Source organism: Stomoxys calcitrans, chromosome 5 (genome assembly GCF_963082655.1).
Source record: "Stomoxys calcitrans chromosome 5, idStoCalc2.1, whole genome shotgun sequence".
Classification (NCBI taxonomy): Eukaryota; Metazoa; Arthropoda; class Insecta; order Diptera; family Muscidae; genus Stomoxys; species Stomoxys calcitrans.
In genome coordinates, this window is record NC_081556.1 from 132,906,713 (window position 1) to 132,922,438 (window position 15,726).

Below are 15,726 nucleotides of genomic sequence, written 5' to 3' on the forward strand. Positions count from 1 at the left end.
TTTTTTAGAAATTTTATTGGAAGAGATGATTTTAATTTGTGGAGTATTACTGTAACGAAGCTACCTGATCCATCCATTGGTATACATTTCGAAATGTAGCTGAGCTAGCTCGCATTTTTTGTTATTGCTCTACTAATGTGCACATGATTGGCATGGTCTTTTGTATCCAAATTTAAAGAAAAAAGGTTATGGAAAGTATACGTTCAGTCATGAATATAAACATCCACTGAGATACACATTTAAATATGTGTTCAATTTTACGTTTGACATCCCCTTCATACTTAAGCAGCAGTCATTTTCAGCAAACAAGAGACTTTTCAGCAGTAAGCCTGCTACTCTGAAATTGCTGAATAGCAGAACTACTGCTACAATAGCAACAAAATGAACTGCTAATATTCATCAGACAGTGTTTGCTATTTTCGACAAACTTTTTTCTATGAGTGCAAGAAATTTTGAAACTCACATGTTCTACTGGACATTCCTCATACTAGGCGACAATATACATACCCTGACAATACTGATATATCTAATCGATGTACATTGATACATATCGATATTCAAATATGAAAGTCACTTTCATTCCATTTGTTATGGGGTGATTAATTAATTATATAATATAAACCTGTTGTCTTTTCGGCCATTTTTCTAATCTTAATTGTTAATATGAGAGTTTAATAGCCAAAAATGCAAAATTTGCAGATATGTGGTACGTAGTTATCGAATGCATGGCCTTTTTTAAGCAATTAATTGATTGCCGACATTTGTTGTTAATTAGGGAAGTTCTACTAGAATATTAGATAAGATTGTAGATTGAGTTAATTTTATTCGTAAGAAAGACCTTCATGTTATGTGAGACAAAGAAAATAAGTTTTAGAGTTGCCATTTCAAATGGAGATTTCTTATGAAAAATATATCAAAATATAATTTTATCAAAATATTCTTGAAATAAGGTTTTAGGAGGCTTTTAACGGGTAAAGAGTATACTCGATTTAACAATTTTAATACTTTTACGCACTTTCCTCTTTATAACCGCATATATTGGGTTGCCCAAAAAGTAATTGCGGATTTTTCATATAGTCGGCGTTGACAAAATTTTTCACAGCTTGTGACTCTGTAATTGCATTCTTTCTTCTGTCAGTTATCAGCTGTAACTTTTAGCTTGCTTTAGAAAAAAAGTATATTTGATTAAAGTTCATTCTAAGTTTTATTAAAAATGCATTTACTTTCTTTTAAAAAATCCGCAATTACTTTTTGGGCAACCCAATATCATTCGTTCTTACGAAATTTCCCGTTCATCCTTCTGGCATATTGATTGTTTATGAACTTATTCTCTTAAAAAACCATGCTTTTTAGTTTTATATCAACAAAAATTTTATTATATATTTTTGGGGCAATCTTTACAAATAGGTGTAGAAATTAAAACTTAACAAAGTATAAAATTAATTTAATCAACAATAATAAATCTTTGATTTGCTATCACTTAAATAAATGATTGAACCAAAATCACATTCATTCATTCACTATCACTCTCTCTCTCTCACTCTCACACTCACACTTGCTTTAGAGATAATGGGCTAATATGCCGGGGTATCACTTAAAACAATCACACATACACGTACATAAAATGGCGATAAAATATAAAAACTACAGATTGAACTATTGAAGACAAAATGAGATATGAAATATTAAACATATAAAAGTTTTTGAACTTCGATTAAATTTCCTGTTTTATGGTCTCCTCCTCCTTTTGGACAATTTCCATTTCAACATCCTGAACTTCCTCATCGAATATCTTCAAATCTTTGACATAATACCAGACACCACAATCGAATAGAGCACCAATGGCTATGAATACAGCAGCGGTCATATTGAGGATATATCTGAAAAAAAAAAAAAAAAAAAAAAAACACAAAGACTTTTAATACATCGTATTGGCTTTGCTTTGGGGCATTTCACCTCAGAGATTCTGGATCATACAGCCAACAATTGCCCTTGTTTGTACACGTTTTGCCCCACACCAAACACAACCGATCCAATACCCAACCAAAGAATATTGGACTTGGTATAAAGGCCAACATGGACATCATCATCATGCCAAAACCCATGGCTGCTGTTTTATCTTTTTCTGGTACACATCGCACCGTCACCAGGAAATTCGAAGCTCTCCCAGTGGCACCAATGAATTTCAGTGCACACATCACGGCCAAAAATGTGACAAATTGGGTGAAGCAATTCACCGGACAAGCACCATATACAGCTTGACCACCATCTCCGAGACGATACTGAAAATGAAAATAATAGTTGAATAAAGAATGTAGTATTTGGGATTATTTAATAAAAAGGCAAACATTGTACCCTTTAAATTAAAAAGAAATTGTGTGTGAATAATAACCAGTAAAAACGCATTAAGTTTCACCGTGCTGTATTTTGGATAGCCACCCCCAAGGATATAGTTAATATCTTATTTTATTATAACTCCACTATATCCATAGTAATATCCAAATATGTGCTTATGTGGTTCATATTTGATTCACGCTCTAAGAAGCATTTTAATGTATTAAAATTAAACTATTGTGTTTTGTTTTTTCCATCCTTACAGATTCAAAAGCGGTCGAACCAATTTTCACGAAATTTTTATATATGGTAGAGCTTGCCCTCCGGTGAAAATACTTAACCCCCTCCCTTTAATCAATTTTCAACGAAGCAAGATGTTTGAGGTGAGTACATAGATTTAAGCGAAATTTTGTATGACCCCAAAACCATAAAATTGGTATAGAACTTTGGGGTCAAATAACCCGGGGGGAACGCACCACCCCAAAACCAATTGAGAAATATGGATAGCAAATTAAAGATATTTAAGAGTAGAGTACGAACTTGATATAATAATTTGACCCTAAGTGTCGGGGGCCCGTCCATCCGCAAAAAGCCGCCCAAAAATAACATCTTTCCAACTGGGGCAATATGGTTATCAGATGAGAGGTAATTGGAATTAGAGTACGAATCTGAAAGAAACCCCAACCGGAAATATTTACTGATTATACATTGTGGTGTTGAAATGAAAGGTTTTTGGAATGGGTATTTTTGCCTAGATTTAAAAAAAGGGTTTTTGTTTTCAATTTGTAATAGAAACAGATTACCCCATGGTCTGCTGCCGGACAATATCCGATTGTATGAATTATTTCAACACCGAATACATTTATCGTAAAATATATGAATGAACGGAGAAGAAGAAATATATTAAGAGGAGTAATTTTCTTGTCTTGCTGCGCTACAAATGAAATTACAGTTAAGTGTATAGTTTCAATCTAGAAGACATAACTTTTTGACAATTCCTACTGACGAGTTTGGGTGGTACCTTACGAAATCGCGATCTGGGAAACTAGTCAAATGCTATTACAAAGGAAAAAACACATTTTTCTGACTAACTTAAAAAAAAAAGGTTTTTTGTGGACTGCAGCCGGACAATATCCAATTGTATAAGGTATGTGTAAATAAAATATAACTGTCATATAAAAAATTTGGTCCAAGGGTTACTTGGGGGATGTCCCACTCTCAACAAGTAAAAACTTGTTATGTTCCGCAGTGCTGAACTTTGGATACCCACCACCATTGATTTAATAATAATCCCAAAAAGTAATTGCGGATTTTTCATATAGTCGGCGTTGACAAATTTTTTCACAGCTTGTGACTCTGTAATTGCATTCTTTCTTCTGTCAGTTATCAGCTGTTACTTTTACCTTGCTTTAGAAAAAAAGTGTAAAAAAGTATATTTGATTAAAGTTCATTCTAAGATTTATTAAAAATCCATTTACTTTCTTTTAAAAAATCCGCAATAACTTTTTGGGCAACCCAATATTATAACTCCACAACTGTATCCAAAGCTAAGTCTAAATAGTGGGTGGTCTCGATTCACAAATAACAGTTTCAGCAAAATCAGTCAATAAATCCGCTTTCTATGGAAATAACACCCTAAATTGGAAGATCGGTCTATGTGGCAGCTATCTTTAAAGTCTTATCCGATTCATATTTGGATCGGATGTCGGGAGGCTTAAAAAAATTGTATAATAGATAATACTGTTATGGGTTTCAGACCCTTAATCGGCATATCGGTCAATATGACATCTATATCTAAATATCGTACGATCTTTACAACATTTAAATCAGATGGCGGGAGACTTAAGACAACTCACTGTTTCAGCGAATCGGGTAGTAAATGCAGCTTTTATGGGTTCCTGACCCTTAATGGGCAGATCGCTCTATATGGCAGATTTATCTAAATATATTCCGATCTAAACCATATTTTGAACGAATGTCGGCAGATCTATATAGCAGCTATGTCCAAATATGGTCCGATTTGACCCATTCAATGTCGTATCTTTGCCAAATGTCAGCTCAATATCTTAATTTTTGAAGGCTGTAGAGTGATTACAACAGACGGACGGACAGACACACGGGCATTGTTTAATCGTCTTAGAATTTTACGACGATTAGAAATATATATACTTTGTAGGGTCGGAAATTTTTCGCTGTGCACAATGGTTTGGCGCAACTAGTGAACGAACGGACACATATCGCATGTGTCCAAGGGCACCAAAATAATACTCTTGGCCTTTTTTTAACTTCACACTCTGAAAAGTATGAAGTTAATACTCTTGCACCTCTTGGTTACTCCGATCACTGCATTGTTTCAGCATCTTCTTCGTATGCTGCTCTTCGTACTGCTTCCTCCCCAGTCTCGAAGCGGTCAATATTATTATACGAAAAAGCACGCAGGACTGAGCTCAATGGATTCTTTCAGCATTTTAATTGGAAACTATATTTTCTAGATGACGATATAAATGCTACTGCTGAAATGATTGAGAAGATAATTTTAAATGGAATTAAGACATTTATTCCATTAAGACTATAACGGCTAAATAAGACGACAAAAATTGGTTTAACCGGACATGCAGAGATGCTGTCAGATCGAAAGAGGTTGTATTCAGGAACTGGCGCTTCACGGCGTGTTGGAAGGTTTCGAACATTCAGTCAATGCCCTAGAAGGGTGAGGCAAGCAACCCTGCGAATTATCGGCCAATTGCAATATGCTCCGCTCTCTCCAAGGTCATGGAGAACATGGTTAATCACCATTTTGTAAGGTATTTAGAGTCTAATGGCCTTCTTAGCGACCAACAGTAGGGGTTCCGCAGAAATCGCACTACGGGTGACCTCATGGCACTTCTGTCGGAACGTTGGAGTGGCTCTGGATATCTCCAAGGCATGTGATAGGGTCTGACACGGTGCACTATCAAAGCTTGTCGCATTTGGTGTCGGTAATGGCTTTGTTCGATTTATTTCGAGCTTTCTCAGAGATCGCACTATTCGAGTCGTTGTAGATGGGTTCTCATCCAATGAGCACAAATTGACCGCAGGTGTACCCCAGGGCTCTGTTCTTTCTCCTTCTCTTTTTCTAATTTTCATCAACGATCTGTTGGGTCAGAGATCGAATCCGACCTTCTTATTTGCGAATGACAGTAATCTCTGTCAGTCGTACTCATACGACCATAGGCCAAGTCTTCGAGAAATTGAGGACATGAAGTGGGATATGGATGATACACTCTGCCAGGATTTGCTGGCCATTTCTGAGTGGGGTCGAATGAATCGAGTAGATTTTAATGCACGGAAGACTCAGTGCAGCTTGTTGTCACACAAACGATTCGCTGACCCATTACGATTTGTCTATCAACGGTGTAGATGTTGAGCAATCAGAAGCTTTTGATGTTCTGGGTATGGAAATACAAAGTGATGTCCGTTGGGCTAAACATGTATTTGAAGTGTCGAAAGAAGAGTTCAAGTGTTTAGGCTTCCTTAAACGGTGTAAGAATTACTTCACTCCGTCTGATCTTCTTAACACTACACCACTTTCATAAGGCCGAAAATGGAGTACAACTCACATGTATGGGCTGGAGCTTCAAAATCATTCCTGGAGCTACTGGACCGTGTACAGAAGAGGGCGATGACGTTGATTGGGGACAGTGGGGTATCCAACTCTATTGCCTCCCTTCATCATCGTCTCAATGTGGGTTGTTTGGCGCTGTTCTATCGGTACTTTCATGGTACTGATATTCGTCTTCTTAATGCTGATGTATGGATGTATGTCAGGAATACTAAACATTCCAGGAACTCACACCCTTTTGTAATTGTTTGGCCAGCAGACCGCACAATGCATTATAGAGAGGGGTTAGAAACGGAATAACTAAATTAATAAACCCCCCATCCTATGGTGGAGGCTATAATTAAACTCTTGCTTTCTGTTTATTTTTTCCATATAGACTCAAAAACGACTGAATCGATGTCATGAAATTTTCACAGATTTTAGAGCTTTCCCGCTGTTGAAAATAGGATACTTCATTGTTTTAAATTTGGAAGGGAGGGCTGATCCTCCCCCTTACCCCAATTTTCAAAGAAGCGAGTTCTCGGTGAAGGGAACATCGGTTAAGCGAAATTTTGTTCACTCCCTGGTAACTTAAAAGCACAAACAGGGGGTCAAATAACCTAGGAGGGCGTCCCACCACAAACGGACATATTTACCGATTGAGATAATATGGATATCAAATTGAAGGTATTTTAGAGCAGAGTGTGAACTTGATATAATAATTTGACCCAAAGTGTCGGGTCCCCGTCCAAACCCCAAAAAATCCGCCACCCAAAAAAATTATAATTTAAATAAAATAAAATTATATAAAATAAAATAGAATAAAATCAAATAATATAAAAATAAAATAAATTACATTCGAATTTTCATGCAAATAAATACTGGCTCTCAATGTAATGCCATTCAATTGCTTTCGCGGCAACAATTGTGTGCCTGTTTAGCGGTAATGCGTTTTCAATATTTTAGCAGATTTTGTTTGTAGCAATTGCAGGCGGAAATATTTGTTATAACAGCAGCCCATTGTTTGCTGAGACAGCAATCATGTCTACTTTCCCATTTTCTACAGGGAAAAACTGTTGTTTTAGCAAACAGTTTTGCTATTTTGAATAACAAATTTCTTTGAGTGTATGCATGGAAGCTATTTAGGAACCGATTTGAAATGAAATTCTCACGTTTTGTGGTAGTCGTAGAAAAAGCGTAGTGCAAAGTTTTGAGAAGTTGTAATAGAATACACATATTCCCATGAAGCATTTATTCCAATAAGGAACAAGGAATACTTAGTAGCGGAACATGTAGAAGTTACAAAATCGAATAACAATTGCTGCTTCCAGCAGATATCTTATTCGCTCGACCCCTATCGTGATTTCCACAGACGGTGGTGTCGCAAAAGCAACTACAAGCCCCATCCTATGGTGGTGGGTGTAAAAATTAAATATCGATCAAATTTGTATTGAAAATCTGTATTCCGTAAATACTTACATCAGGCATTGTAGTTGTTATTGCAGATAAGGACTCTGGAGAACTAAATTTAAAATCAGCATCATCGGTTAAGTTTGCAGAGGTAAGCCGTTCAAAAGCCGTATTGCCATCCAAAGTCATATTTACACTGGGAATACAGGAACACTCATAGTAGTACTAATAAATAAATAAACAAAATAAATTATATGAGAATAGCTTTAAAACATTAAACTTGGATGGGCACGTAGGTTTTCTAAGCAACTGGGCTTAATAAATAATGCACACATATGAACGTATGCTCATCGCTGCTTTCGATCATAGCAAATGTTTTGTAAATCCTACCTTTTTCCCCGTTTTTGTTATATGCTGTTTCTTACAACCCGCATGGCATGGTGAAATATAAGTCATATTATTTTCACCACACACTGGTGAATAACGCACATAATCACAGCCACATGCCGAATTACAAGTTGGAGTACTATCCAAAGCTCTGCAAGAATATAAAACACATACATTTATACTCTGAATATAATTTGGCGGGGGATATTTACTTGTCGTGTATATTCACCACCATTGATTGCTCGTTACCGGGACATCCTATAAAGGCATATGTTATAATTCCACCAACAGTTAGAAAACCCACAATAACATTCCAAGCAGCCATATAGCGAGCACTTGGTTTATATCGGGAAATTACAAAACCAGAGAGAAGAACACCTACAGCAGAGAAAGCCAAAGCCACTGTACCAGTAACCATGCTGAAAATAAAGAGACAAATTAAGGAAAGACAATTAGCGGAGGAAAGGTAATTTCATGGATATTTTCTCTGAAGACAATTTTTTTTTAAATGCAAAATTTCGACGAAAGACAATATTTTCAGTATAATTTCCTTTTAGGGCAAAATTTTAGTTAAAGACAAAGTCTTGGTTAAATTCAGTGAAAATTTCCGGAAATTCAAATTTTCAGTGAAATTTTTCATGGTTTTTTTTTTTTTATTAAAAAAACCAATCTGAGTGAAATTTTTCTAAAGACAAAATTTCAGTGAAATTGCCTTTAAAAACAAAATTTTAGATTAATTTTTCTAAAGACAAAATTTCACTGACAATTCCTTTAAAGAAAAAATGTCATGGAAATTTTCCTAAAAACAAAATATCAGTGCAATTTTGTCTAACGAAAAAATTTCATTGAAATTTTCTCTGAAGACAAAATTTATGTAAAATTTTCTCCTAAGACCAAATCAGTGAAATTTCACTAAGTTTTTCTTAAAACAAAATTTCAATAAAATTTTCACCAAAGACAAAATTTCCGTAAACTTTTCTCTAGAGGCAAAATTTCTTTAAAGATAAAATTTCAGTAAAATTTTTTTAAAAACAAAATTTCTTTGAATATTTCTTTTAATACAAAAATTCAGTGCAATTTTCTCTAAAGAGAAATTTGATTGAAATTTTGTCTTTGGAGACAATTTTACAGAAAATTTTAAAGTGAAATTCTTTTTAAGACAACATTCAATTGAAATTTCCTCTAACACAAAATTCAGTGAAATTTTCTCAAAATTTCAGTAAAATTTTCTCTTAAGACAACATTTCAGTAAATTTCTCTTAAGACATAATTTAAGTAAAATTTTCTCTAAAGACATAATTTTAGAAAAGTTTTCTCTAAAGACACAGTTTTAGTAAAGTTTTCTCTAAAGGCATAATTTTAGTAAAATTTTCCCTAAAGAAAAAATGTAGACATTTTCTCCCAAGGCAAAATTTCAGTGAAATTTCTCTTAATATAAAATTTCAGTGAAATTTTTCTTAATATAAAATTTCAGTAAAATTTTTCTTAAGATAAAATTTCAGTAAAATTTTTCTTGAGACAAAATTTTATTGAAATTTTTCTTGAAACTAAATATCGCTGACATTTTTATTAAACAAAACATTTTAGTAAAATTTTCTCTTAAGCTAAAATTTTAGTGAAATTTTCTTTAAAGAGAAAATTTCAGTTAAATTATCTCTAAAGACAAAATTTTAGTGAATTTTATCTTAAGCCAAAATTCCATTGAAATTTCTTCTAAAACAAAATTCAGTACAATTTTCTCTAAAGACAAAATTTCAGTTAAATTTTCTCTTAAGAGAAAAATTCAGTAAATTTTTCCTAATACAAAATTTTAGTAAAATTTCCCCCAAACACCAATTTTTAGTAACATTTTCTCTATAGACAAAATTTTAGAGGAATTTTCTCCGAAGACAAAATTTTAGTAAAATTGTTTTTGAAGACATAATTTCTGTTAAATGTTCTCAAAAGACAAAATTTTAGTGAAATCTAGACACAAAATTCTTCGTAAAATTTGAGTAAAGGAAAAACTTTAGTAAAATTTTCTCAAAAAAAAGAAAAGACAAAATTTCAGTGAATTTTTCGATAAAAACAAAATTAAAGTGAAATGTTCTTTAAAGATAAAATTTTCTCAAAAAAAAAAAAAAAAAAAAAAATTCCACGAATTATCTCCGAAGACATATTTCCATGATTTTTTTTCAATAGAAAATATCAAAGAACTTTTTTCTTAAAACAAAATTGGAGTGAAATTTTCTCTAAAGCTAAAATTTCAGTGTAATGTAATATAATAAAACAAGTTATAGTCCTATTCGGGGCTCAAGAAGCAAAATCGGGAGATCGGTTTATATGGGAGCTGTGTCAAGCTATAGATCGATTCAGACCATATCGCACACGTATGTTGAAGGCCATGGGAGAAGCCGTTGTACAAAATTTGTGCCAAATCGATTGAGAATTGCGCCCTCTAGAGGCTCAAGAAGTAAAGACCCAAGATCGGTTAAATGGCAGCTATATCAAGCTATGGACCGATTTGAACCATACTTCGCACAGTTGTTGGAAGTGATATCAAAATACTATGTGCAAAATTTCAGTCAAATCGGATAAGAATTCCGGCTTTTAAAAGCTCAAGAAGTCAAGACCAAAGATCGGTTTATATGGCAGCTATATCAAGCTATGGACCGATTTGAACCATAATTCACACAGTTGTTGAAAGTGATATCAAAACACTATGTGCCAAATTTCAGTCAAATCGGATAAGATTTCCGCCTTCTAAAAGCACAAGAAGTCAAGACCCAAGATCGGTTTATATGGCAGCTATACCAGGTTATTAACCGATTTGAACCTTACTTAGCACAGTTGTTGGAAGTGATAACAAAACATCACGTGCACAATTTTAGTCATATCGGATAGGAATTATGGCCTCTAGGGGCTGAAGAAGTCAAGACCCACGATCGGTTTATATGGCAGCTATATCAAAACATGGACCGATTTTACCCATTTACAATCCCAAGCAACCTACAACTAAGAAGTATTTGTGCACAATTTCAAGCGGCTAGCTCTACTCCTACAGAAGTTAGCGTGCTTTCGACAGACAGACGGATGGACGGACATGGCTAGTTCGACATATAATGTCACGACGATCAAGAATATAAGTACTTTATGGGGTCTTAGACGCATATTTCGAGGTGTTACAAACTGAATGACGAAATTAGTATATCCCTATCCTATGGTGGAGGGTATAATAAAGTAATATAATAAAATGTCAGGAGAAATTTCTTTTAAAACAAAATTGCAGGGAAATTTTCTTTAAAATCCAAATTCCAGTAAAATTTTTATTAATACAAAATTTAAAAATTTCTTTAAAGACAAAATTCCAAATATTTTCCAGAATTAAATTTCTGTGTAATTTTTTCTAAGGACAAAATTTCAGGAAAATTTCTCTAAACTCAAAATTTTAGGAAAATTTCTCTAAACTCAAAATTTAATTTAATACAAAATTTAAAAATTTCTTTAAAGACAAAATTCCAAATATTTTCCAGAATTAAATTTCTGTGTAATTTTTTCTAAGGACAAAATTTCAGGAAAATTTCTCTAAACTCAAAATTTCAGGAAAATTTCTCTAAGCTCAAAATTTAATGGAAATTTCCATGAGGCGTTTTCTAAAAACACATTTCTAGGGTTTCAATCTTCAATTTTAAGTTTAATTTTTTTGTTCATTTTACTTACCTCGATACAGATGCCGATTGCCTGTATTGAATTTCAATATATTTTGGTGCAAATATCCAATATGGAGTGTAACCAAACAAATAGAAGACCGAAGAAAAATTATTATACATCAAGGTTTTGTTGGTGGTCAAACGTTTGAATGTCGTCATCATATCTCTGAAAGAGGCCTTGTGCTCGACCTGAGGTTTTTCCTCCAATTGTTCATTTAGCAATTCCTTTTCATTCTTTGTCTTATCCTTAATGGACAGTTTTTGTTTACGTCTTTCCTCCTCTACCATGCGACGTGCCACCGCTCTGGGCAGGTCTTTGGGAAACATTGAAAGAAAAACTCCAGTGAGAAAGATCATGGTGCCAATTATGAGCCAACCCATCCACCAAGCGCCCAGCCAGCGGGGATCCTTCATTTTGATCACCGGGTGCAGTTGAGGGGCAATATACACCCGCAGGCAAAAGGAAGCCAAGGCGTAACCAATGGCGGGACCCAACATTCGCAAAAAATACGATAAACCTATAAAACAAAAACGATATAAATAAAGTTAAATAAGCATTGCTCTTCTCAACAAAAGCTGTTTACAATTTTACACTGTCTAAGCTTATCTATTTCTTTTTTTTAGCAACAGTTTATTATCATTTTTAGTGTTTCTAATAAAAAATATAACAAAAGGCTTATCTTCTGTAGCAGCATTTTATAGACATACTTAACAACGCCGGTGTCTTGGATTTCTTGATGTTATCATCCATGTATGAGACGCCCAAAGTGTAGTATAATGACCCTCCAATGCCCGAGATAAACTGAGCTGTGAATAGCACCACTTGAGGTGCGAAATTCCCTTCGCCCATTTCACATTCGGTAGCACCACTAAGCCGACATAATGTCTTAGAACGTTGTTCTTTAATTGCCTCCATGGTGGCATTCTCATCAGGTGTGGCCCCAAATTCCATGGTTAAGGCTAAGGCATCTTCGCCGGGTCCATAGAGAAAGTGGGGAGCCGCCGTCAGTAAGCAGAAAGCCACAATTGTCAAAAGACCTGTAAAATGTGGGAACATATAAAAAATCAACACTTTTCATGTTGTTGGGGAGCGCTTTACCAAATCCTATCCACCTCGGTCGGTGTCCTTTGCCGGCGTAATAACTTAAAACTGCAGAGACCATCATTTGACTTATATCATTACCCACCGATATGATGCCAGTATTTTTCGATGGTATTTTAAATCGCTTCTCTATCGTTGTTATCGTTCCATTAAAGTAGGCGTATGTCATTGAGAAGATGCAGCCCACCAGGCCGTAGAGTACAACGTATGCCGTTTGATTGGCGAATCTGAAAAGAATTCGAAATTAAGAAATCAAATGAATGGAGTTCGTATTTCAACAACAATTAAGGAAAGGAAAGGAAAGGGGTGCAGACTATGTATTGGGCTGCCCAAAAAGTAATTGCGGATTTTTCATAAAGTCGTCGTTGACAAATTTTTTCACAGCTTGTGACTCTGTAATTGCATCCTTTCTTCTGTCAGTTATCAGCTGTTACTTTTAGCTTGCTTTAGAAAAAAAGTGTAAAAAAAGTATATTTGATTAAAGTTTCTTTTAAAAAATCCGCAATTACTTTTTGGGCAACCCAATAATACCCTAAACTAAGCAATACGGGTAAATTGGGCGAATTCTTGATATAAACAATAAATGCGCCTATTATGGGCCCGAGATTAAATCGAGAGATCGGTCTATATAGCAGCTATATCGAAATCCTGACTGATCTAGCCCAAATTAAAGAATGATCGTCGAGGGTCCTAACATAACTCACTGACCCAGCGAAATCGGACATTAAATACGCATTTTACGAGGCCAATAACTTAAATCGATAGATCGGTCTATTTGGCAGCTATATCCAAATCCGGACCATTCTGAGTCGTATTGTCTGTCCCAATTGGGATAATAAATGTAGATTTTAGACGACAAGACGGACAGATGGACAGACATGGCTCGTCTTAGATTTTTACGTCGATCAGGAATATGAATACTTATAGGTTCGGAAATGCATATTTCGAAGTATTGGAAACGGAATGACCAAATGAAGGATATTGCGGCGCCATAACAAATCATTGTTTACTCCATGGAAACTGTCTCCCCCGAGGAGCTAAAATTCCGATCAAAAGTATCGAAATGCTACTGAAGTCAAGAAGGCGGCATACCTAGCAAGCATGTGGTCAGTAGCAGCGTGCCACTTAAAGGAGGGATATCAGGAAAAAAGAAGGGTTTTAAATGTGTTTACACCCATCCAAGCGTAGCTAGAAAAGTTTGATCTGGCACTGCACGCAAGCTGTTCATCGAAAAGCTGCAAACGTAACACAAGGTATCAGCATATTCCACTCGGCCGATCCAATCGCTGGCATTCCTTATCCCAATTTTACAGCGGCGCAATGACAAACTATTGCCCACTTCATGGAAAATTCCACAAAATACCGTACGCAGGCAAACAGGTTTGAAAGCTGTGCTGGATATGCCGTCAAGATTGCGCTGAGGTACACGAAGGGAAGTAGATACGGTCACGGTTTCATTCTGATTACTGTGGTCTGACTGGGTAGGGTCCATGCTGGCACCAAGACCGATTTGAAAAGGGTTCTTCTTTATTCGCTTTCCCGGGATGAAGTAGTGTCAGGTCCTGCCGCTCCTCCATCCCGGTCTTTACGGATGTCTTTATATATGACTCAAAAATGGATTCAGGGACTGGATTGGGGGTATACTCAGAGACACTCAGCACCGGCATGTCGGTAAGACTGCAGGACGAGTGTACGGTCTTTTGACAGATATCTGTGTCATAACGATAGCCGCAACATAATTTCTGGAAGAGATTTACCGTCTTCCAAACTCATAATTTATGTGAACAGTATGGCGGCCCTCGTGGCGCAGAGGTTAGCATGTCCACCAAAGACGATGAACACCTGGGTTTGAATCGTGGCAAGAACATCAGAAAAAAGTTTTCAGCGATGGTTATGCCCTCCTAATGCTGACGACATTCGTAAGGTATCCAGCCATATTTAAACTTCTCTAACAAGTGTTGTCGCCGTTCGGGCTCGGCATACAAAAAGGAGGCCACATACTATTGAGCAACGAATAGAACTTGAAAAGGACTGCACTCTTTGAAATAAAACAAGTATTGGGTTGCCCAAAAAGTAATTGCGGATTTTTCATATAGTCGGCGTTGACAAATTTTTTCACAGCTTGTGACTCTGTAATTGCATTCTTTCTTCTGTCAGTTATCAGCTGTTACTTTTAGCTTGCTTTAGAAAAAAAGTGTAAAAAAAAGTATATTTGATTAAAATTCATTCTAAGTTTTATTAAAAATGCATTTACTTTCTTTTAAAAAATCCGCAATTACTCTTTGGGCAACCCAATATTTCCTGTTCCTTAATGGAATGTTCATTCGAAAATATGTATATATGGCTGCCCTCAAGGCCTTGGGTTCGAGGACAACGAATTCTAGGTACGTGGCGAACTATTTGGAATCCCTAAATATAACGCTAACTTGGGTTCCCGGACTCGATGGTATTCCGGGAGCTGTGCAAGCGCTAAGTTGGGAGATTTTTACGGGTAGAGCAGAAGCAGGCCCCTTATTATTGAGCTTAAGCCTGAATTGAGCCCAGAAATACGAATCTGAAGTCCGTTTCAGGGGCAAAACGCCATGACCCCCTTGCGATCAAAAATTCCCCTTGGGGAGGATGTGATGCCTACTGTTGACGTTGGCGCTACCCAGGGTAGATGCCATATAAACCGATCTCCCCATTTGGCTTCTTAGCCAATGGAAGCCACAGTGTTTGTCTGATTTGGCTGACATTTTACGTGTAGTGTTCGTTTGCGACTTCAAACAACTGTGCTAAGTACGGTCTGAATCGATCTATAATATAGCTGCCATATAAACCTATCTTTGATTTCTTGGGCCCCTGGAATCCCAAATTTTTGTCCGATTTGCCTGAAATTTGGCGTTCTGTTATCACTTCCAACAACTGTGCCAAGTACAGTCTAAATCGGTCTATAACCTGATACAGCTCCCATATAAATCGAGCTCCCGATTTGACTTCTTGAGTCCTTACAAGTCGCAATTTTTGTCTGATTTGGCTGAAATTTTGCATATAGTCTTCTATTAAGACTTCCAACAACTGTGCCAAGTTCGGTCCAAATCAGTTTATAACCTGACATAGCTCCCATGTGAACCGTTCTTTCTATTATCCTTGTTCGGTTCCTAGAAGCTTTAATTTTTATTGGTTTGACAGAGGTTTGGTATGTACAATAAAATTATGCCCTTCATCTAAATTTAATTTGGATA

The 15,726-nt window shown here is 35.8% G+C and overlaps 1 protein-coding gene across 6 annotated transcripts in view; it reads right to left on the bottom strand.

Moving 5' to 3' along the window:
• Positions 1-1,375: 1,375 nt before the first annotated feature.
• LOC106094193 (solute carrier organic anion transporter family member 74D) overlaps positions 1,376-15,726 on the bottom strand; it is a 33,038-nt gene continuing 18,687 nt past the window's right edge. For all 6 annotated transcript variants that reach the window (XM_059369501.1, XM_059369496.1, XM_059369497.1 and 3 more), the window contains exons 3-10: positions 12,500-12,729; positions 12,109-12,438; positions 11,411-11,918; positions 7,924-8,130; positions 7,715-7,862; positions 7,394-7,549; positions 1,957-2,282; positions 1,376-1,880 (exon numbers count right to left, since the gene is read on the bottom strand). In XM_059369501.1, the coding sequence (XP_059225484.1) occupies positions 1,715-1,880; positions 1,957-2,282; positions 7,394-7,549; positions 7,715-7,862; positions 7,924-8,130; positions 11,411-11,918; positions 12,109-12,438; positions 12,500-12,729 (2,071 nt within the window). In that variant the 3' untranslated portion in view covers positions 1,376-1,714. The remainder of the gene's footprint in view (positions 1,881-1,956; positions 2,283-7,393; positions 7,550-7,714; positions 7,863-7,923; positions 8,131-11,410; positions 11,919-12,108; positions 12,439-12,499; positions 12,730-15,726) is intronic.